Here is a 21,890-nt window from a genome sequence, read left to right as displayed (position 1 = left end):
CATGAGTATAGGTGGGCAGTTTTGTTTCCACAAAATAAACATGTATTATATGACTGTTCTTAACAGTCCAACTCATCCCCAGCACTTACAAACACCAAGCACCATTTGTACCCTCCACAAACACCATTTGTACCCTGCACAAACTTCCTTTCACACTTTTCACAGTGAGGAGGACTTGGTTGAGATTTCACAGTTAGCAAGATAGCCGAGAGAGTCCTTTCATAATCAGTACTCAGCACTGCTTCTCTCTCTCTCTCTCTCTCTCTCTCTCTCTCTCTCTCTCTCTCTCTCTCTCCCTTAGCTTTTCAAGACAGGGTTTCTCTATGTAGCTTTGCGCCTTTCCTGGAACTCTCTCTGTAGCCCAGACTGGCCTTGAACTCACAGAGATCTGCCTACCTCTGCCTCCCGAGTGCTGGGATTAAAGGCGTGCACCACCACCACCCGGCTTCAGCACTGCTTTTCAGTTCCCTTTAAGTGGCCAGATGCGTCTCCAAAGCCCTTTGGATTATTATCTTTTTATAGCAGAGTCATGGTGTCCTAGCCTTTACAAAGCCAGTCTGGATCAAACAAAGCAGTGGTGGGACTCAGCCCTTTTGCACCCAGGACATGCTCAGGGATGGTGAAATGGTTTTGTTGAGATTGCCACATTAAGCAAATTCTGGTATCTGTTCAAAGCAGAAGCTGTTGAATCTGGAAATAGAAGGCTAAATGTAAACAAGGCAAGGGATTGCATGATACCTTTCTTTTCCCAGGACAAACATTCCCATCATTTTTATTCCAATCCTTCAACAGTTTGACCAGTCTAGATGAACTGCAAACTAGAGATGAAACTAATTTAAATTGTAAAGCCTTTCTTGAAAACACTGGCTAACTTGAGCATTTGCTCTGTTCCAGGCCCCCTATTCTGGACAAGGATGATTTCCACTTCCCAGATGTGCAAATGGAGTCTTGTAATCTATCAGTCACACAGCCAGTAGGTAGAACGATCAAGATTTAAACTCAAGTCTTCCTGACAGAAGCACTTACCCTTAGGAGTCACACTACATGGCCCTCACAATGCTTTGGAGGCTGGATTATAGGGGTGTTGTTGTTTGTTTGTTTTTACTCTTTTGGGGGGCCTGCCACCCAGCTCCCAAATAAATCACACATGGAGGCTTTTTCTTAATTATAAATGCCCAGCCTTAGCTTGGCTTGTTTCTTACCAGCTTTCCTTAACTTTAAATTATCTCACCGATCTTTTGCCTCTGGGCTTTTCTTGTGCTCTATTTTTGTATACTTTTCTTTCTTACTCTGTTGCTGGTTGTATAGCTGGGTGGCTGGCCCCTGATGTCCTCCTCCTTCTCTCGCTCCTTCTGCTCCTTCCATGATTTCTCCTATTTATCCTCTCTGCCTGCCAGCCCTGCCTATTTCTCTCTCCTGCCTCACTATTAGTTGTTGAGTTCTTTATTAGACCATCAGGTGTTTTAGACAGGCACAGTAACACAGCTTCACAGAGTTAAACAAATGCAGCATACACAAAAGTAACACACCTTAAAATAATATTCTACAACATAGGGGGCATTATTCTGGTACCCAGCAGTCAGCTGACATAGCTCTGGATTAGAGGCACATGGGCTCCTGCTGAAGGTCGCCTAGAGTCAGTCCAGGAGATGATTTAGAGTAGTGATCAGCTGTAAGTCCTTTAGAGCCAGTGTAGAGGGCTTGCATTTTAGATCCGAAATGAAGACTTATAACCTGCAGGCCAAGGATAATGATGATAGTTTACCATTATTGAGCTCTTGTATACCCAGCATTTTTGAGCATATTATATGCATAACTTGATTTAAGCAGGGAGGAAACCCACCTGTTATTGGAGTGATATCTCATACTTGAGTCATTATTCAATTATCATTGACTTCTATCTTAGACCTAAATGACATTGTTTTAGGCAGGACTTATGGCTTAAAATGTTCCCGTGTGGCAATCGAAGTTGAATTGTGAAAAATGTATTGGGCAACATTCCTGTAAAGAGAACTCATAGCAAAATGGGAAGATACTCACACATTATAAAACAAAACAAAACAAAACAAAACAAAAAAGCCCTCAGCCTCTTGAACTACCTGAGTGTGTGGCTATGTTCCTCTGACTGAGAAGGTTATGAAGGCTGGGACACTGGCCTTGGGAGAAGCCAGTGAAGGGTACAGTGTGTGGGCTTGTGATCAGATGGAAGAGCCAAACCCAGGCAAGTTCCCAAACTCTCTGAGCGTCCTTGGCAAAAAAGAAGATAATACCTCTTTTGTAAAGTTGTTGAAGAATGGCACAAAAAGAAAAAGAAAAAAAAATGGATTCTAGCTCAAGGTAGGGTGTCAGTAAAGTGTACTCTCTATCCCTCTATCCCCATTTTGGGGTTTATTTATGAAACCTTGAAGTGTCTGCTGCCTTCTCATCTTTCCCTCACATTATGTATGATGATGCCATTTACTGTTATTTTTCTACTTGCCTTGACTTACATAACGTGTGTGTTATATGATATATATATATAATATATATTATATATATATATACATACACATATGTATATCCCAATGTATTTACTGAACAGCTATTGTTCACAAAGTTACTAGGGTTGCCTTGAGGATATATATATATATATATATATATATATATATATATATATATATATTGCTGTTCGTGGCATAATGCATAGTTATATAAGCATCAGGCTAGTCATAGAGGAGAACACCACATGCCAAGTTGAAGAGCAAGGAAAGTGAAGACCTATAGGAGGATCCAGAGCTGTCTATGGCAAGCAGAGCTGGTGGAGGTAGTGTCAGTGGTGGTGATGACGGTAGAGAGTTGCTGATGATGGTAGATCTGGTACTGATGGTGGTAGAGGTAAGGTAGGGATGTGATGGTGGAGAGAGAGCAGTGGAGGGAATGGTGATGGTGGTGATGGTGGAGTAGAGCGTAGTGGAATTGATAGAAGTGATGGCAATAGTGGAGTTGATGGAAATTATGGTGGTGAAATGATTGTTGATAGTAGTGAGGAACCTAGAGATGTGGGGGGTGGTAGAATTAATGCTGCTGATGGAGAGAATGGGTGGAGATGATGGAGGTGGTATGTATGTGTGTGAAGGGAGGGGTTTAAGGTATACATTCTAATGATGATGTGGCTGAGACAGAGGGGTAGAAAAAATATGAGGCTGGCAGGGAGAGAAAGTGCACGTGGGTAAAGAGCAGAGAATGCAGACAGCTTCCAGGTCAGGATAGGGTGTGCTGATGCTCCTGGTAGAGACTCTGTCTTTTACTGAGACAGGAAAGAAAGGATGGGTGTGGGCAGTTCCAAAGTGACAATTGAAATCACTTCTTTGAATGGCTTTATACTTTGCTGAGATGCAAATGAAACATTCCCAGAGAGGGTACCAGTAGGTAGAGCCCGCCTGTGGCTGAAGGGGCATGGAGCAAGCTTGAGATACCACTGTGGAGAAGGCAGGGATGTCTAAGAAATACAATGAAGCACTTGGGCAACTCAAAGAAGGTAGACAGCGGGGTCATAAGGAAGAGAGTGAGGGCTCTGGGATGTTCAGGTTTTGGAGTGATGCATTGATGTGGCAACAGGATGACTGTGCACTGTTTGAGCATCACCTGGCAACTCACTCACCGCTCCACGGGCAGTCAGCATTCGTGCTCAGAATAGCTCATGGCTGCACCCAAGCTGTGGAGGTCCACACAGGTTTCCTAGTGAGATCTGAGCTTGCTTTACCCAGCAGGGCAGCATTAGATGGCTTGACCAAGTGTGTGGTTACCAGGTGACTGGAAGGGTCTGCACTTGGCTGTGCTAGGGGGAGGTCTTTTGCTCCACCCCTTGGCATTTCTATAAAAGGCCCTTTAGAAGCTACAGGAGGGGCCAGTGGATATTGATTCAGGCCCTCCTGAGGCTATCCTGTGTTTCTATCTGTTTCTTTCCTCTCAATTTTTCTATCTAAATATTTCTCCCTCCTCCCTCCTCAAGAGTTCCCTGGAGAAAATGTGGGAGCCGGCCTCCCACAGAGAAATGGGTTGGTCCCCCACACCAAACCGAGCTTTTTCCCCTTCTAAGAGGTGGACAGGATTCATCTTATAGTCCAATCAGAAGTGTTGGGGGTAGGTATGGCTCTCCATCTAATACTGAGGGACTCAGAAACCAAAGAATCTGCAGACCCATCCACCTCTGAGCTTCAGTTGACACCAAGGGCTCGCTGAGAAGAAAGGAGTTAGCAAATGGGTTGAGGAAGAAGGAAAGATTGACAGGCGCTAGGGGATGTAGACCATACTATTGGTACACATTTGTATCCATGCAGTAGAAAGGAGTCTGCATTTGCATGTTATTAATAGCTTATCATGAACACACTGTAAATGGCTTGCTTGTTCTAACTCAGCGCCTACTGGAGGAGTACATGGCTGATACTGGCAGATACTAACCAGACTTAATATTCCAAAGGAATGCCTGAGCCCAAGTGTCCGGAGATAGGGAAGTGCAGGGGGGGCGGGGTGGTGGTGGTCAGAATCACGGCACTGACATCACAAGTCTCATGGACATGGCTGACCACTCCAGTAGAGGGGCAAGACTGAGCTCTGACTGGATACCTTTCCCTTCCCTGTAAAGCCTGCTGGCTGGAGGTGGGTTTTAAGGTGTTTTGTTTTCTGAGGTGTTCACCTGCTGCTTTCTGCTGGCTGTGTGAACGAAGCAAACTCAAATAGTCACGTCTCTGTTCAGTGGTGTTTGCAATGGCAGGCAGCGTGAGCCCTGGAGTCTGGTCAGGTGTTTTGATGACTCCACTGTAGTGGCTGGAGAACTCTCCTGTCAGTCACTGAGCTAATTTCACTCTCCCTTTTGCGGCCCCTAACAGCCTCTCACGCTTCCACTTCGTCAGTTCAATCAATGCACCTTCTGGGTTTGTTCCTGGGTTTTAGCTCATCTGGCCTCTGGCCTGAAAGTGCTTTCGGTGATTTCTTGCTCCATCTGGGAAACTTTCCCCCCACTTCCTTCCTGGGATAAAGCCTGTTTAGTCTATAGGGGCCTTTCTGTTGAGTTCTGTCTGGTTTATTTCAGTGGTCTGACTCAGGGTGGTGACCATTCCTGGTGACAGCCTCTTGGAATGCGTTGTGGAAAATGTGGTCTGACTGTGGTTATGACCCATTGAAAAGGAAGAAAATGTTGTGCTATCACAATATAGTTTGATTACTCTACGTACTGGCTTCTTGAGGGAAATGTCCATTAGATGAATCTCAAAGTTGTTGTTTTGCCAAGGACTGAAATAAGGACAGGTATTACCTGAAGTCTGCACGGCAAACCCCATCTTTGATCTGCTCTCACTTAAGGAAGTTCTGAGATGCAAACTTCCTACCTCATGTCTACTAAGAGTTCACTCTGAATTAATGTCACTGTTTTTATGTGTCATTTTGTGTCTAAAACAGCATGGAACGAAATTCGATAAGCTCCTGGACCTTCTGAAAATAACAGACTATCAAATGTGTGGCTGCTTCAGGGATACATACATACATACATACACATAGATACACATACACACACACACACACACACACACACACACACACACACACGTATATACTCTATTTGTGGCTATAAATGACTTTTGTAATTTATCAGAAAAACAAATACAAATTTATATGAAGTTTATAAAATAAATCCTTTAAGGTTTATGTATGATTAGGTTATCAGATTATGATAATGACCAAAGTATTATTTATAAAGGTTTTATGCTTGTTTCAAAGCAATTAGATTTTTTTTGTTGTTTTATTTTTCAAGACATCCCTGGATATCCTGGAACTCACTCTGTAGATCAGGCTGGCCTCGAGCTCAGAGGTCCACCTGCTTCTGCCTCCCAAGTATTGGGATTAAAGGCATGTGCCACTACTGCCCAGCTACAATTAGATGTTCTTAAATATCAGTCTACTGTTAGTAAAATTTAAAAATACCTAACATTAAATGATTTTGTATTTCATTAACATATTTGCTTGTTTTCTGCTGATTTTGTTAGATTTTAGTTTATGAAAAAGGAACTGATTTTTAAATACTTTACATGATTATATACTAATATATAATAATGGATTTCATTGTGGCATTTTCCAATGTATATAATGCATTTGATCATATTCACCCCAAATACCCTCTCTTGTCTCCTTCTGTTCTCACTGATCTCTTCCTTTTCCCAATTAGGCCCCCTCTGCTTTCCTGCCTTTGATGTGTTGTTATTGTTGCTACCCAGAGAACTCCCCTAGGCTTTCTCACAGCAGCACGGGTCAGAGGTTATTAACAGACATGGGCAACTTTCCAGCAGCTACACCACTGAAGAAAATGTTCCCAAACATGAACCGCCTATGGGTCTTCAGGGAAGTGAGATACACATACCCCAGCATCCCTTTACCACCCATAAATCATACAGAGGCACAGGGGGTGGGCTCTGCCTCCTTCCATGAAGGAATGCTTAAGGGTCCAACCTTCTGTAGTTCTCAATGTAGGTAATCACAACTGCCAGAGTTCAGAAGCGTAATGACCAGGCCACATCTGGTCCTCACCCCTCCACCCCTTCCTCAGCTCTTACATTCTGTCTGCCCCATCTTCCACAATGTTCCCTGAGCCTTGGAGGGGGTGACAGAGATGTCTCGTTATCAGCATTTTGACCAGTCGGGAGGTCTTGCAGTTACCTCTGCCTACTGCAAACAGAAACTTCTCTGAGCAAGTCCGACAGCACCACTGATCTGTGAGCAGAAACAACTGTTTGGAAAGCAATTGGTAGGCACACCAAGTCCATTCAGTAACACAACAGACGTGGCTTTCCTACTAAGCACGGTGTCCTCCCCAGTCATGGGCTTTTGATCAGGTTTAGAGTACCAGGTGTGTGTGTGTGTGTGTGTGTGTGTGTGTGTGTGTGTGTGTGTGTGCAAACTCTTTATTAATATGTATGCTGACTGTGTGCTAACTGCTTGCTGCTGGGTCTTTGTATGTTAATATGCTTATGTTCCTCAAATATATAACCCTCCAAGAATGTAAAAGATTAGAACACATTGCCAAGCTGGGGTCCTCCAAACTAGAACTGTTAGCGATGCTCGTCTTGTCCAGGCTTGTGCTCAGGTTTCCCTAATTGTATCCTGACTATCAGTTTGAGGCGAAGGTAACTAGACGGTTTGGCCAATTGCTAAGATTTCTACAAAATCCTAACCTTGGTTGGTCTAAGCTGCTTTTCATACCCAGTTTTGGTCCTTTTCTAAAGAATGTACTATGAAACTCTTGAAAAATCCCCCTTAGCACCCCCTTTACAAACTAGCTTCCTCTGAATATCTGCTGTCGCTGGATGCTGAACGCCTTTCCTCTGCAAAGCTTTGTGACGCTTCTCTGTTGACACAGAAATGCAGCATCTAACCAAAGAACCCACACAGTCATTTTCCTTTTTTGAGATGTTTGAACATCAGCCACAGCAGGACAGACAGAGCTAAACGTGGGGATGGGTGCCAGGCGGGGGCGTGGCCCAAGAACCTCTCCTGTTCTTTGAATCTGATGGAAAAGCAGGGAGGGTGTAGGTCCTGGCTCCTGATGTCTGTCCACTTACCACCAACATGGGGACAGAGGAGATCAATTGGAACAGATTTCATTCCTTTCATGAGCGACGGTCGAGACCAAACTGGCAGCAAATATTTCTTAGCAGTGGTTCCTTAGCAATGTCTTCAGAGCAAACTGTTCAGGGGCAAAGGGAAAAGTCAGAGTGGAAATGAAATCGCTCTGGCCATGGCGGCACACACCTGTAATCCCTGCACTTGGGAGGCTAGCAGCAGACTGTGAGTTTGAGGCCAGCCTGGGCCTTTTGGTGAAGCTCTGTCTCTAAGCCAACGACAAGGGGAGTCACTTCTCAAAAGCAGGTTTGGGAGAGGCTGTGGAGAAGCTGCTCTCCTGTGTGCTCACCCGACACCGGACGAGTCTTGTTTTCTGACATTGACTCTCACCAGAGTTCTCTCTATTGTATTTGTCTCGGGCATGAGCATATTTCAGGAATTTCATACCAAGTCTAGAAGATCACCCCCAAATCCCTCAAGGGTAAAGTCTAAAAGTAAAGTCAGGGTCTGTAATCATCCTTGCAGGAGACAGGGTATTCTACAGAGATACAATTGTGTTTACCCTCTCTCCGTAATGATCAGCCTGTCTACTCCGCCCCAAGTGATCAGCCTGTCCACTCCCCCCACCAACAGCGATCAGACTACAGAAACAACAGACCCTCAAATAATTAAATTTCCCCAGGAATCCCAGGCTGTGGGGAAGGCAAGGCTGAAATCCTGGTGCCAGCCAGAGGAGGCAATTGTCTCCCCTTACTTTTTACAACTTAAAGGGCCACCTTGCTGGCAGACTACAGCTGAGACAACATTTGTGTGTCTGTTAATGGGGTGCCTTTCTGTTCCTCTAGGGAGACATTATGCCATTCAGCTGAAAAGAAAACATATGAGTGTACTTGGAAAAAAGCAAATGTTTTGAATATCTCTGACTTTTGCCTTATGGGGGTGAGGTGTATGCTGAGCAGACATTCACATGCCTCGAGGGCCTGTGAAATGGAACTTGATTTGGGCACCCTGATAAAGCTATGCCTACAATACCTGTAACTGGGCTATGGCTGGAAAAGTGAGGGAATATTCACCTTCCAATGTCCAAGTTTTTCTCCTGCTAAAGAACGCGTTGTAGTTCACAGGTGTTCAAAATTGCTTCAGTCTGGGTCTGGTGAGTTGGTTCCACCAGCAGGTGCTTGCCACCAAGCCTGATGATCTGAGTTCAATCCCTGAGATCCACACGGTAGAAGGAGCAACTGATCCTCACAAGTTGTCCTCTGATCTCCACAAGTGTGCTGTGGCATGCACATGCATGAGTATGTGCACACACACACAAGATCAACCAATCAATCAATATGATGTTTTAAATGAAAAACTGTTTCAAGTTGGCAGACCAAAACAACATAGTCTGTATGTAGCAATACTGTCTCTGTGTCATGTTGATAGGCCACCTACTGCTGGGCTGGCTCCTCCAAACAGCACTGGGGCTTGTGCCCCCCAACCTCAAAATTCACTAGAGGGGCTTGTGTCTCCATCAGCTTGTGATGACTAAGGGTGTCGTGGAGCACTGTGGAATGTGTGACTCTAACTCTGTGATGTTGGTGGTGGCAGGACTCTTAAATGTCCATCTGGAGCATCTGGACTGTGCTATGGAAAAGCCTTAAACACAACATCTCACACCCGCAGGGCTACTGGACAGGAGCTGGGGCAAGCCAGGGAAGTGTTCCTAGAAAATAGTGTTACAATAAGTTGCTTCTTAGTAATCCATAGCCATAGATGTAAAGAATTCTGAAGGAATGTGTTGCCCGAACACAAAAACAATGCCCAGTTGACTGAGCAGAAAGTTGCATAAGCTTGTGAAATTATCTCTAACATAAAGATGGATACATGGGCTGGAGAGATTGCTCAGTGATCAAGACCACTTGTTGCTGCTGTAGAAGGCCAGAGTTCAGTTCCTAGTACCCAGATTGGGCTGCTTACAATTTTCTGATAACTCCAGTGCCAGAAAGATGCTCCAATGAGCCAAAATTCCTTTAAATGTGACAAATCCTTTAAAAAGTCTCAAAGAATATTATATATGTGTACATGAAATGATAAAACAAGAAATACATTAAACAAACATCTAGAGCAAGTATGATAGCTTTTGTCTAGAGGGCATGAGCCCCTGGATTCTATCCTTAGCACAGAAGAAAGAAAAAGCATCCATGGACCTCTTTATATAAAATATTAATGCAATGATAATTATAAGTCGCCTGGAAACTTTTTTTGGGTCAGATACAACTGTCTATAAATTGCCAAGAGGACAACGACTTCCTAGGCTTTGAGAAAGACACATGCAGTAAACTATTACATTTACATAACTGGGGAATTCCTTCTTAGCTGTTCAATAATGCTGGCCAAGAAGTTGGTGATGGTCTGTCTGTGACCCTGACTGTCGTGCACTGCACTCCACTTACACTTAATAATTAGAAACTAAACCCGAGCAAGACAGTAGTCACACAGGTCAGGTCATGCGTCTGTTTTTTTTTAATGACTCATCTTTTCCATCTACATGGAAATTGGCAACCCTTGCTGTATTATGGTACCACAGGCTTAGCAGTTATTGGCCCTTGAGATACTTTATTCTAAGGTGTTCCAAAGAACTTAGGATACAGTAAAACTCTGCCTTCTTTTCGTACTTTTCTGCCTGGTGTTATGACAGGTACGAAATGATGTCAGTCGGTCAGCTTTGCCTGGTCCTCTGGGTGAAAACAGTGCCCAGTGTTCTTTCATTTTCCTCTTGAAGTGGGGACAGCTGCTGGGTCACCAAGTTAGTGAGTCAGTTAGGACAAGAGAACACTGTTGAGCTTCTCTCCCTTGTCGTCCTTGTGTCTGTCAACAGCTGGTTCTGGTGTCTACACTTCACTCCCCAGTGCCCGGTTTAAGCTCTGAAAAGGGCGGGGGGGGGGGGGATGCATGACTCTGGGGAGCTAGATGGACACCTATTGCATCCTAGAGGCTAGCACACTTCCTCGCAGAAGAGCAAAACTCACGCCTTGGGTATTTCCATCTAGTCACACTCAGCAGAAGTATGTGGATCTGGAAGCTCCTTTTTTTTTTTTTTATGGTCTAAAAGAACTCATGCAATGAATGAAAACCGTTTGCCTTGTCTTTGGAAGTCTTCTATATTTGGATTTAAAGTAGCTCACCTCATTTATCACCTACAGACTGGCCCTTCTTCTAGTATAAGAAACTCAAGGTCTCTCTATCTCTCCCCCCTCTCTCACTCTGCCTCCCCCTCCCTCCTTCCCTTCCTCTTCTACTTTATCTTTCTCCATTCCCCTCTCTCCCTTCTCTTCCCCTTCTCATTCCTTCCCTCTTTCTCTGTATTTCTCTACTCTCCTAAACTTTATGTTCCTGAAATATAAGTTCTCTAAAAAAAGCAAAATAAAAAATATTGGTGCTGGGGTTTGAACTCAGTGGTAGAGCATGTGTTTAGCACATGAGGTCCTTGATTCAAACCCGGCATCAGAATTCAAATCAAAGCCAACAACAACAACCAAAACCCAATGGGATTTCTTTACACAGCCTGCGTCTGGGCCAAGACAGATATCTCTGAACACCAGAGATGAACCCTGAAGCCTGAAGTGGGAGTAGACCTGTCATTTGGGCTAGCATACGGAAACAGTCAGCTTCAATCACTGAAGTTTTGAGTCTTCCAAACTTCCAAGAGTGAAACCGGCCATTCCTCCTACAAGATGAAAGGAAACAGAAGCAAGCCTTACCATTGGTTCAGTGAACACCAACAGTGAGAGAGCCTGAAGTAGCAGAACAGTGGGACCTGTAAATCAGCTGCTGGAGGAAGACCAGGGTGATGAACACAGGACAGCAGGCTCAGGCCAGGCTTAACGGAAGCTGCCGGAAGCTGCCGGAAGCTGCCGGAAGCTACCATAGCAGCAGCAGAAGTTAGCCGTGGAGGGTTTTTCAAGGTGGCAGAACTTGAGGAGTGCAGTTGCTCTTATGCGAACTATGGAGCCTCGCAGTTGAAAGCATCAAGACCTACTGGAGACTTTATCTCTGACACATATTTAAAGTTAGGGTTGGGGTTTTGGTGCAACTTGGATGGTTGAAAACTGAAGCGTTCACTCCAAAGGGATGCCTGGCACTCACTAGATGCCTGGAACTTAGTGCAAAATATTGCTACCCTCTGAAGATGCGTCTTGGTCTAGAAACACTGGCTTACCTTGATCTCCATACATCTGCACTTTTTTTTTTTTCCTGAACACTTACCAGTGGCCAGAAGGAGTGTGTGGTGATTAAGCTTCATCATCAACTCTACTGACTTAGAAGCATATAGGCAACTCACTTCTGGGCACACCCCGAAGACATTTCCAGAGAGGCTTAACTGAAGAGAGCAGACCCACCCTGAACACGGGCAGCACTGTTCCAGGTGATGGGATCCCAGACTGAATACCAAGGAGAAGTGAGTGGAGCACCAGCATTCACCTCTCTGCCTTCTGCCGATGGACACAGCGTGACCAGCAGCCTCACACGCCTGCTGCCATACCTTCCTTGCCCTTTAGAGCACAGTCTCAAACTGTGAGCTAAAGGAACCCTTCCCTTCATTAGGTCCCCTTGGTCATAGCAGCGGGAAAGGTAATTATCGTAAAGTGCAGCATCAGGCGGCCAAATTTAACTCAGTATCTTCCGGATGCCACACCATAATCTTTCATTCAGTCACAACTTGAACAATACATTTTTAGATGCATGCTTAAGAGTCTTTCAGAGGCTTTGAAAAAATAAACATCCTCTAAGGAACTAGCTAAGGGTGGGGTGGGGCTGTGACGCCATTTCTACAGATGGCACAAGAGAATGATGTAGGTCTGGCTCCAGGCCAAGAGGAAGTCCAGCAGAGTTCTGGGTAAGGAAGTTTATGTTGAGTCCCAGCTGGCTTTTTAGCTGAGTCGAGAACCCTCCTGCAAAGGTTCTGGCAGGCAGGAGATATTCTAAAGAGACACTTACACTCTCCCTTTGGTTATTGGGTTATTGCAACAATAAAGTCCCAAGAAATTGGAATTCCCCCGCTAGGAGAAGTTAAAGGTTGCAACCTCGTGCCATTCAAGGGAAGCTTTTGTCAGCACACCATGGGGGAGAGACTGGAAGCCTGGACAATGATGACTGAATGACTGGGGGTACCACACCTTGACCAAGACTGCCTACTTATGGGTACTTCTTGCCATACCTAACTTAAACCTGTGACAGGCTGATGGGCTTAGGATGTGTTAAAAATGATAAGCGGCACTGGTTTCCATGCGGAAACCACAAGGCATGAGCCATGAAAAAACCCAAGATCAGAACTTTACTAGGAGGAGGGGGGCGGGACAAAAGAACCAGGAGTGGGGAAGACACACGTGCAGAGAGAGAGAAAGATAGAGATAATGGGGGGGAAGAGAGAACAGAACAGAGAGAGAGGAGGCATCTGTGTCCAGCCTTTTAAAGCGCAGGTGGGCTTATGGAGCTATGCCACGCATGCGCTGATTGCGTGACCCCTGCTGCGTGCATGTAATCATCAGCGCACACTGATGATGTAAGACACAAGACCCCTTGCTTAGCTCCTGAACTGCGCATGTGCGGTCCTGCAGCTGGAGTGGTGGTAGAATCCCAACAGGATGGGGGTGTCATGCCCCTCTTTATTTGGTCGTCTTCCCAATGTGGCTACATCAAATAATTCTCCCACATGTCAATCCTTTCTGGAGCATCCTTAGAGATAGACCTGAGGTATGTTTTCATGGTGACCGGCACCTACCAGTGCAGTTAATAGTCAAGGCTAACCATCACTGTAGGGTCTCCTACACTGTGTGTAGATGTTGCTGCTAGGAATCTGTAATTAAATGAATGGCTTTGTTTGTTTTGAGACGGCATCTCGTGTAGCCCAGGCTGGCCTAATACTCCTGCACTCCTCCTTCCCTGGCCTCCCAAATCTTGAGATTATAGGTGTGAGCCACCACACCAGGCGGAAATCAATGGCATTTCCTCAGCTTTGCTTTTAGGATTACAAATGAGTAAACTCAGGGGACCTCGGAAGTTCAACGAGAGAAGCACAAAGAAGAGCAGTTCACAGCGTTAGGGGAAGGGGGCTGAAAGATGTTTGCTCAAGTGTCCCAGAAACCCGAGGAAGGCAGGCAGCTGCTGCAGAGCCGGAATGCTTATCCACGTGGTCAGCCTATAGAACCCAGCTTTGCAGAACACAGTTCACTCTCGAGTTCGCATTGCTGCTTACTGATCAAGTTTCGCTGATTTTGGAAGGGTCAGTTAGAAATCCATAAGAAGTCACTTTGGAATCCAAACTCACAGCTTGTATGGCAGCAAATGCAGGAGGGGCTTTCTCTGAGTCTTCTTATCTTCACAATGTCTGGATCTGCCAAGGAGGAACATGATTGTCACTGACTCTTTCAAAGACTAAACCCATAGGGAAAGAGATTAGAAAACCACATCATACTAGAGCCCAGTGGTCCCTTCTCTGGGTGCATTCTTTGTCCTAGAAGCAAATCCCTCTCAAACACATCCTCTCTCCCATGAAGCGACTTTTCATTTTTGTTTTGTTTTTTTATGAGACAGGTTTTCTCTGTGTAACAGCCCTAGCTGTCCTGGAACTTGCTTTGTAGACCAGCTTGGCCTCGAACTCACAGAGATCCGCCTGCCTCTGCCTCCTTTAGGGCTGGGATCAAAGGTGCGTGCCACCATGCTCAGCACGAAAAGGTTTTAAGGCACCAACATATTGGCCCTTCTTTGAGTCTCCTTGTCTTGTACGGCCCCCAGGCACGTGTGTGTGTGTGTGTGTGTGTGTGTGTGTGTGTGTGTGTGTGTGAAGAGGTCTGCTCTGTTGCTTTCAGTTTGTTTCAGCAGGTTCAAGGATGTAGCTTTCAGAGAGAGACAGAGACAGAGAGAGACAGAGACACACAGAGAGATACATGCAGAGAGACAGAGAGAAGGCGTGTGTAACTCTCTATAGAGCCTTAAGAAGGATGAGATGTGGAACTGAGGACATTCCTCGGTTTAAGGAAAAATTCTGGCTTCGAATCTCGCTTAGATTCACAGGACATTTCCTTAGGTAAACAGGAGTAAGGATACCTGCTCTGTGTCTGATCTCCCTTTGCCAAGGTCAAATGGAATCATAGGCACAAAGGGAGGCTTATTAACTTGTTTAAACGTGGGAGGTTCTCCCCTTACAATTATTCCTTGCTGAGGAAGATAGATCCATGTCTTCTATCTGGGCTGTCTTTAGAATCACTGTGAGATGCAAATATGGGCCAGGGAAAGGGAAGCACTTAGCTTCAAAGACACAGGCAGAAGGGAGAGCCTGGAATTTTCCTGCTAGGAGGAAGGATGGGTGGCCCCTAGGCAGGGAATCTTCCTGCTAGGAGGAAGGATGGGTGGCCCCTAGGCAGGGAATCTTCCTGCTGGGTGGAAGGATGGGTGGCCCTTCAGCACACCAGCAGGGACTGGTCCAGGCGGAGGAAAGAAAGAAATCTGTGCTGTCCTTATCCAATCGTGTCCTGGACAAAATGCTGTGGTGCAGGTCTGGATGGTAGACTGGATAGTAGACTCTTTTAACAGATGTTGAGCAGAAGCGGATGCTAGAGATATACTGGCCGGGAGACAGTGTTGAAAAGAGGGAGTCCAAGTTGCAGCTTTTGAGAATGGAGACAAATCAGAAAAAGAGTTCAAAGAGTGTGTTCGAGGGCAAGGTGAGGTTTTGTGACTGGAGTAGTTAGGGTTAGAACCTGGGTCTTGGCAGCCCTGGCTAGCTAGCCTTTCCTATTGGGCATCAATAAGCTACTTCAATGAATAAGAGTCGAGAGCAGAGAAATATCTGTTCAAGGTAGCCACATCAGTAAGACGACTAAATAAAGAGGCACATGACACCCCCATCCTAAGCCCATCAGCCCGTCACAGATTTAAGTTTAGGTATGGCAAGAAGTATCCATAAGTAGGCAGTCTTGGTTAAGGCGTGGTACCCCGAGTCATTCAGCCATTGTCGTCCAGGCTTCCAGTCTCTCCCCCGTGGTGTGCTGACGAAAACTTCCCTTGATTGGCACGAGGTTGCAACCTTTATGTGCTGATGAAAACTTCCCTTGATTGGCACGAGGTTGCAACCTTTAACTTCTCCCAGCGGGAGACACCTAGGGGAGAATTCCAGTTTCTTGGGACTTCATTGTTGCAATAATCCAATAACCAAAGGGAGAGTGTAAGTGTCCCTTTGGAATATCTCCTTCCTGCCAGAACCTTTGCAGTAGGGTGCTCGACTCAGCTAAAAAGCCAGCTGGGACACAGCTTTCTTTTTGGTAGCCTAGGGGAAATCCCACACAGAGCAACTGGCCTCTCAGTTCTGGGTTTCCTGCCCTGCAGCCCTTGCCAAGTTCTGGTGCCTCGCTTAGCTCCCCGTGCAGACCCCTGTAGGCGGCGCCAGCCGCACAGGGCGGTGCTGGCGACCGGGAAGTTCGGGCCCTAGGCTCGGGACATCCCCTTCCTTCACTTCCCGGTCCTCGAGGACCGAGGCCCAGATAGCCAGAGGGCGCGGGCGAGAGGCAGCTGGTGTCCCCCAGGTAGGTCGGTCGCTCCGCACCCCTTTCGAGGGCAGGGCCAGGGACGAAGGGGCGGCCGCTGGGAGCTCCGTGGTGCGGGGACCCGGTTCCCACGGTGATGCACATGCGCCCCCAGCCGGGCGGTTCAGCTTTGGAGACTGGCGTGTTTCTAGTGGTGGTCCCTGCCGGAAGAGGGACACCCAGAGAGGGGAGGAGTAGGATAGAGCTGCGGCGCCTGCGGAGCCCGGAGCCCGGGGCAGTGTAACAGGTGTCCTGTCAGCCTGTCTAGCTCCGGGGTCACCGAGGGGAGCCTCTGCAGTGCCCCTGAACCCTGGTGACCGAGGCACTGTCCCAGCATTACCGGAAAGGGCTGTCCTCCAGCCCAGCCCTCTCTTGGCCCCTGGCTCGGAGCCTGGTGCAGAGTTGGTAAAGACATTCTTTTGCTGGAGGTGTGTCCGCAATCACTGTTTCGAACTTGGAAGCAGTGAAGGTTTTTGTACTGCGACCTAGAAGGGGAAAAGATGTCGCACGAGGCGGTGCACAGACTATTCCTTTCTAACTGTGATCTTGCTTCTGGCGTGTTGGGGCTTCTCTTCTCTATGTTCCTTACCTCTGAAGCATCCTTGCATCTCTGTTCAGAAAACAACTTAACGAAACCGCATGCAAACACAGTATGTGGAGTTCTTTACATAAGGACTCTCTGAAGGTCCTCTTAAGGCTTCTTCAGTTCCATAAACGAGAACCTTGTGTTTACATCTTAGATGCCAGGAAAAGTTTTGTTTTTTTGTTTTTTTTGTTTTTTGTTTTTTTCTGTTTTCAAAAAAGAGAAATTACTTTGGGTGTAAAACGCTCAGCTTGCTGATCTGACGGAAGGTCTTGCCTGTGTTACCGAATCTTTAGCAAAGAACAAAAGATGGGGGGGGGGGGAGGCTTGGCTTAGACAGTGACCCTCTTCCTCCCCTAAAGGGAAATAGCGAACATCATGACTATTGGGAAGTGTCTTATTTCACCATATTCCAAGTCTCTTTCTGTTCCAAGAACAGAAAGGAACATTTGCACCTTAAACCTTTAATTTTTACGAAAATTGCCAGATGTTGACAGTTATGTTTTGGAAGTATCTAAGCTATCAGTTAACCTTTTTGTACTTCTAAATTTGTAAGTGAATTAACATTTAACTGGATAAATGCCCAATGAAAAAAATCACTCCCCCACGTTTAAGGAAGTCAAGTTAAGAGAGAACACATAAAATAGGGGGGAAATGAAGAAGTACATAGGCAATGATTGGAAACCTCAAAATATTAATTATACTGAATAACAGTGACTTCATTTAACATCTTAACATCTACAACCTAGAGATGTCAACTTAACATGCACAACCTAGAAATTATCTGCTGGTTTATCTTTTTGAGATGGTCTGATCCATCTTGGGCTGGCCTTGAACTCACCATGTGGCTGTGGATGACTTTGAACTACTGCTCCTTCTGCCTCCACCTCCGGAGTGCTGGGATCACAGTGTGCACCACTGTGCCCTGTCATTCAGTGCTGGGGATCAAACAAAGGCGTCTGTGTAGACCAGCAAAGCACTCTGCTGATGAGCTGTATCCCAGGCTGTCACCTGCTGATTCCAAGAGACACATTTCTTAACGGCACTAAAAATCAAAAGGGCAAATGCACAACCAGTTATCAAGAGAAAGCTATAGGGGCTGGAGAAATAGATCAGCCATAAAACACACTTGCTGTTCTTCCAGAGGACCTGGGTTCAGTTCCTAACACCCACATGGTTATGGGCAATCTGCTGCCTTTTTTTGGCTTCCTAGGGCACTGTCCACATGGTGCACATGTATATATATTCAGTTAAAACATATATATATATATATATATATATATATATATATATATATATATATATATATATAGTAAAGTAAGTGCTTGCCACCAGGCCTGATGACCTGAGTTCAATTTCCAGAATCCACAAGGTAGAAAGAAAGAACAGGCTTTGTCAAATTGTCCTCTGACCTCCACACGTGTGTTGTGGCACATGTGTACTCCTCCTCCCCAAAATAAATAAGTGCAGAAAGTATTTTGGGAAATCGTGGTGTTATTTAACTGAGCAAATATGGCAATGGCACATGGATGCACGGAATAGCTACAGGGAATAGGACCCAGAAGGTACACCGGCAGAAAAGTGTTGGATTCTCCCATGGAAGCATATTGGCGAAGTGAGACAAACTGCCATGTTTCATTCACACTCATCTAAGCAGTCCCTGTGGGTTTGGACATAGCTTTTTGGACTTAACTCTGCAGAAAGAGAAGATCTAAATGCCCCTCATCTCAGCAAACCATTGACTCCCTCTGCCTAGGGCTCCAAACCATCCTCCTGTCCGATAGTAGTAGGAGCAAAGCAGACTTAGCGGGCATGAAACTTTTCTTTTGGTCAGAGAATGGGCTGTTTCTGGACCTTCATTTGGTTCATGTGCCCAGTAAGAGAGGTGGTTTAGTCCTGTGGGATCATGAGCCAAGGGCGCAACGAATCAAGGAAGAGACATGCTTGATGAGGCATGCCAGGGGCATTAAAGAAACCTAGAAACCCATATGGCCAAGTCTAGTTCATGTCTTTAACTATTTGCTTGTTCATTCCTCCATGTATTCGTTGGTTTATTGTTCGACCCATGCTTACTGAGTCCTGTTTTTTTGTTTTTTTTTTTTTTGTCCTCAGATGGTTGTGTTTAAGTTTCTTCACTGGCAGACGAATATCTGCCAGTGCTATTGTATATATCAGGAAATTAAGTTTTAGTCCCCATTCATGCATTGCATTTGTCTCTAACGTATTGCTTTGTATACATGCATTTGAGAGCGGGGAGATGTACACAAGAGTGAGAATCACAATACAACTGATCACTCACTTATGCTTCATTCATTTTAAGGTCAAATCTTGGAGGATGCTACGTGCTCTGTGGACCTTCTGGATCTTGGTGGCCATGACAGGCCTCTCCAGGAAGGACTGTTCTGCTCAGGCACTCCTGTCATGTGATGCTGCTGGTGTGTGTGATGGCCGCTCCAAGTCTTTCACCTCCATTCCCTCAGGACTCACAGCAGCCGTGAGGAGCCTTGACCTGTCTAACAACAAGATCACTTCCATTGGCCATGATGACCTGCGGGTGTGTGTGAACCTCCAGGCTCTGATGTTGCAGTCCAGTGGAATCAACACAATAGAGGAAGGTGCCTTTTCTTCCCTGAGCAGTCTTGAACATTTGGACTTGTCTGATAACCACTTATCCAGCTTATCTTCCTCCTGGTTCAGGCCCCTGTCCTCTTTGAGATACTTAAACTTACTGGGAAATCCTTACAGGATACTGGGGGAATCGTCACTCTTTTCCAGCCTCACAAATTTACAAACCCTCAGGGTAGGAAATGTTGCCACCTTCAGTGGGATTAGGAGAACAGATTTTGCTGGACTGAATTCTCTCGACGAACTTGAAATCAAAGTGCTAAGTCTCCAGACCTATGAGCCCCAAAGTCTGAAGTCGATTCAAAACATCCGCCACCTGACCCTTCACCTGAGCCAATCTGCTTTCCTGCTGAGGATTTTTGCAGATATTCTGAGTTCTGTGGGATATTTAGAACTGAGGGATGCTAGCTTGGCCAGCTTCCGCTTTTCAGAATTGTCCACGGATGAAATAAATTCACCTATGAAAAAGCTAGCATTCCGAAGTGCAGATCTCACTGATGCGAGTTTTAATGAACTTCTGAAGCTGTTGCGGTATGTCCCGGAACTGTCGGAGGTAGAATTTGATGACTGCACCCTCAATGGAGTGGGCGATTTTAACCCATCTGAGTCAGACATAGTGAGAGAGCTAGGCAAAGTAGAAACACTAATGATACGGAGGTTGCACATCCCCAAATTCTATTCATTTTATGATCTGAGTACCGTATATCCCCTCCTGGAGAAAGTTAAGCGAATCACAGTAGAGAACAGCAAGGTCTTTCTGGTCCCTTGCCTGTTTTCACGGCACTTAAAATCGTTAGAATTCTTGGACCTGAGTGAAAATTTGGTGGTTGAAGAATATTTGAGAAACTCAGCCTGCGAGAACGGCTGGCCTTCTCTACAAACTTTAATTTTGAGACAGAATCATTTGAGGTCAATAGAGAAAACTGGAAAGATTTTACTGACTCTGAAAAACCTGACTGCCCTCGACATCAGCAGGAACAGCCTTCATCCTATGCCTGATACTTGTCAGTGGCCAGAAAAGATGCGCTTCCTGAACTTGTCCAGTACAGGGATACAGGCTGTAAAAACGTGCATCCCTCGGACGCTGGAGGTGTTGGATGTTAGTAACAACAACCTCAATTCGTTTTCTTTGTCTTTGCCTCGGCTTCGAGAGCTCTATATTTCCAGAAACAAGCTGAAGACTCTCCTGGATGCCTCCTTGTTCCCCGTGTTACTGGTCATGAAGATCAGAGAGAATGCCATAAGTACTTTCTCAAAAGACCAACTTGGTTCTTTTCCCAAACTGGAGACTCTGGAAGCAGGTGGCAACCTCTTCATCTGCTCCTGCGAACTCTTGTCCTTCACCTTGGAGCAGTCAGCACTGCTCCAGGTCCTGGCTGACTGGCCAGACAGTTACCTGTGTGACTCTCCGCCCCGCCTGCGTGGCCAGAGGGTTCAGGACGCCCGGCCCTCAGTCTTGGAGTGCCACCAGGCTCTACTAGTGTCTGGCGTCTGCTGTGCCCTTCTCCTGTTGATCCTGCTCGTAGTCGGCCTGTGCCACCATTTCCATGGGCTGTGGTACCTGAGAATGATGTGGGCGTGGCTCCAGGCCAAGAGGAAGCCCAAGAAAGCTCCATGCAGGGACATTTGCTATGATGCCTTTGTTTCCTACAGCCAACAGGATTCCTACTGGGTGGAGAACCTCATGGTCCAGCAGCTGGAGAACTCTGACCCGCACTTCAAGCTATGTCTCCATAAGCGGGACTTTGTTCCTGGCAAGTGGATCATTGACAACATTATCGACTCCATTGAAAAGAGCCACAAAACCGTGTTTGTGCTTTCCGAGAACTTTGTCCGCAGCGAGTGGTGTAAGTATGAACTGGACTTCTCCCACTTCAGGCTCTTTGATGAGAACAACGATGCGGGCATCCTTGTTTTGCTGGAGCCCATTGAGAAGAAGGCCATTCCCCAGCGCTTCTGCAAGCTTCGCAAGATAATGAACACCAAGACCTACCTGGAGTGGCCCCAGGATGAAGCCCAGCAGGAAGTGTTTTGGGTAAATCTGAGAACTGCAATAAAGTCCTAGATTCTCCACCCAGTTCCTGTCCTGCGCTAACCATGGGTCTTTGTGACATGAACTGTAACAAAGTTTATTCTGACATAATTATTTAAGTACCATAGAATTGTACCCTTGAGGATTTAAGTATGACTAATAATTGTGAGCTTTATCTTGAACGCTGTTATATAAATATTTTATATTAGGAGAATGGTTTTTGTTGTTGTTGTTGTTGTTGTTATTTTATAGGTAGCCAAGATCTCTCTCCAGTACTAGTATTTGAATAACCTGTTCCCTCAGCACATCTGGAAATGGCACACGTAGACTGGAGATTTAATATTTGCATTAAGTCACTGTGCTCTTTGCATAGAAGCACAGGGGTATGGAGGATTTGCCAGTCTATTCACATGCCATCCTTCTGTGTAACATCTCAAGGGCAAGGGGTCACCATATTGGGGGCATTCAGACAAATGTGTTGCTATTCCTAGAG

At 45.8% G+C, this 21,890-nt stretch overlaps 1 protein-coding gene and 1 long non-coding RNA gene across 3 annotated transcripts; one reads left to right on the top strand and one right to left on the bottom strand.

Annotated features, from left to right (window-relative positions):
* Positions 1-401: 401 nt before the first annotated feature.
* On the bottom strand, positions 402-11,465 carry LOC131912475 (uncharacterized). Of its 2 annotated transcripts, XR_009379640.1 has the most exons (5): positions 11,337-11,465; positions 8,664-8,867; positions 7,590-7,714; positions 1,530-1,734; positions 402-690 (listed from the first exon to the last, which is right to left on the bottom strand). It is a non-coding gene; the product is annotated as an uncharacterized LOC131912475 (long non-coding RNA). The 2 variants fall into 2 exon arrangements; XR_009379641.1 differs by lacking the exon at positions 8,664-8,867.
* Positions 11,466-15,983: 4,518 nt separating this feature from the next.
* Tlr2 (toll like receptor 2) lies at positions 15,984-21,602 on the top strand. The gene is made up of 2 exons (XM_059264763.1): positions 15,984-16,157; positions 19,061-21,602. The coding sequence occupies exon 2, from the start codon at positions 19,076-19,078 to the stop codon at positions 21,428-21,430; it is 2,355 nt and encodes a 784-aa protein (XP_059120746.1). The 5' UTR covers positions 15,984-16,157; positions 19,061-19,075; the 3' UTR covers positions 21,431-21,602.
* The last annotated feature ends 288 nt before the right edge of the window (positions 21,603-21,890 follow it).

The sequence above is a fragment of the Peromyscus eremicus genome, chromosome 6, assembly GCF_949786415.1.
Source record: "Peromyscus eremicus chromosome 6, PerEre_H2_v1, whole genome shotgun sequence".
NCBI classification, from domain to species: Eukaryota; Metazoa; Chordata; class Mammalia; order Rodentia; family Cricetidae; genus Peromyscus; species Peromyscus eremicus.
Note: the sequence above shows the minus strand (reverse complement) of the source record. Positions and strands in the feature narration are given on the sequence as shown.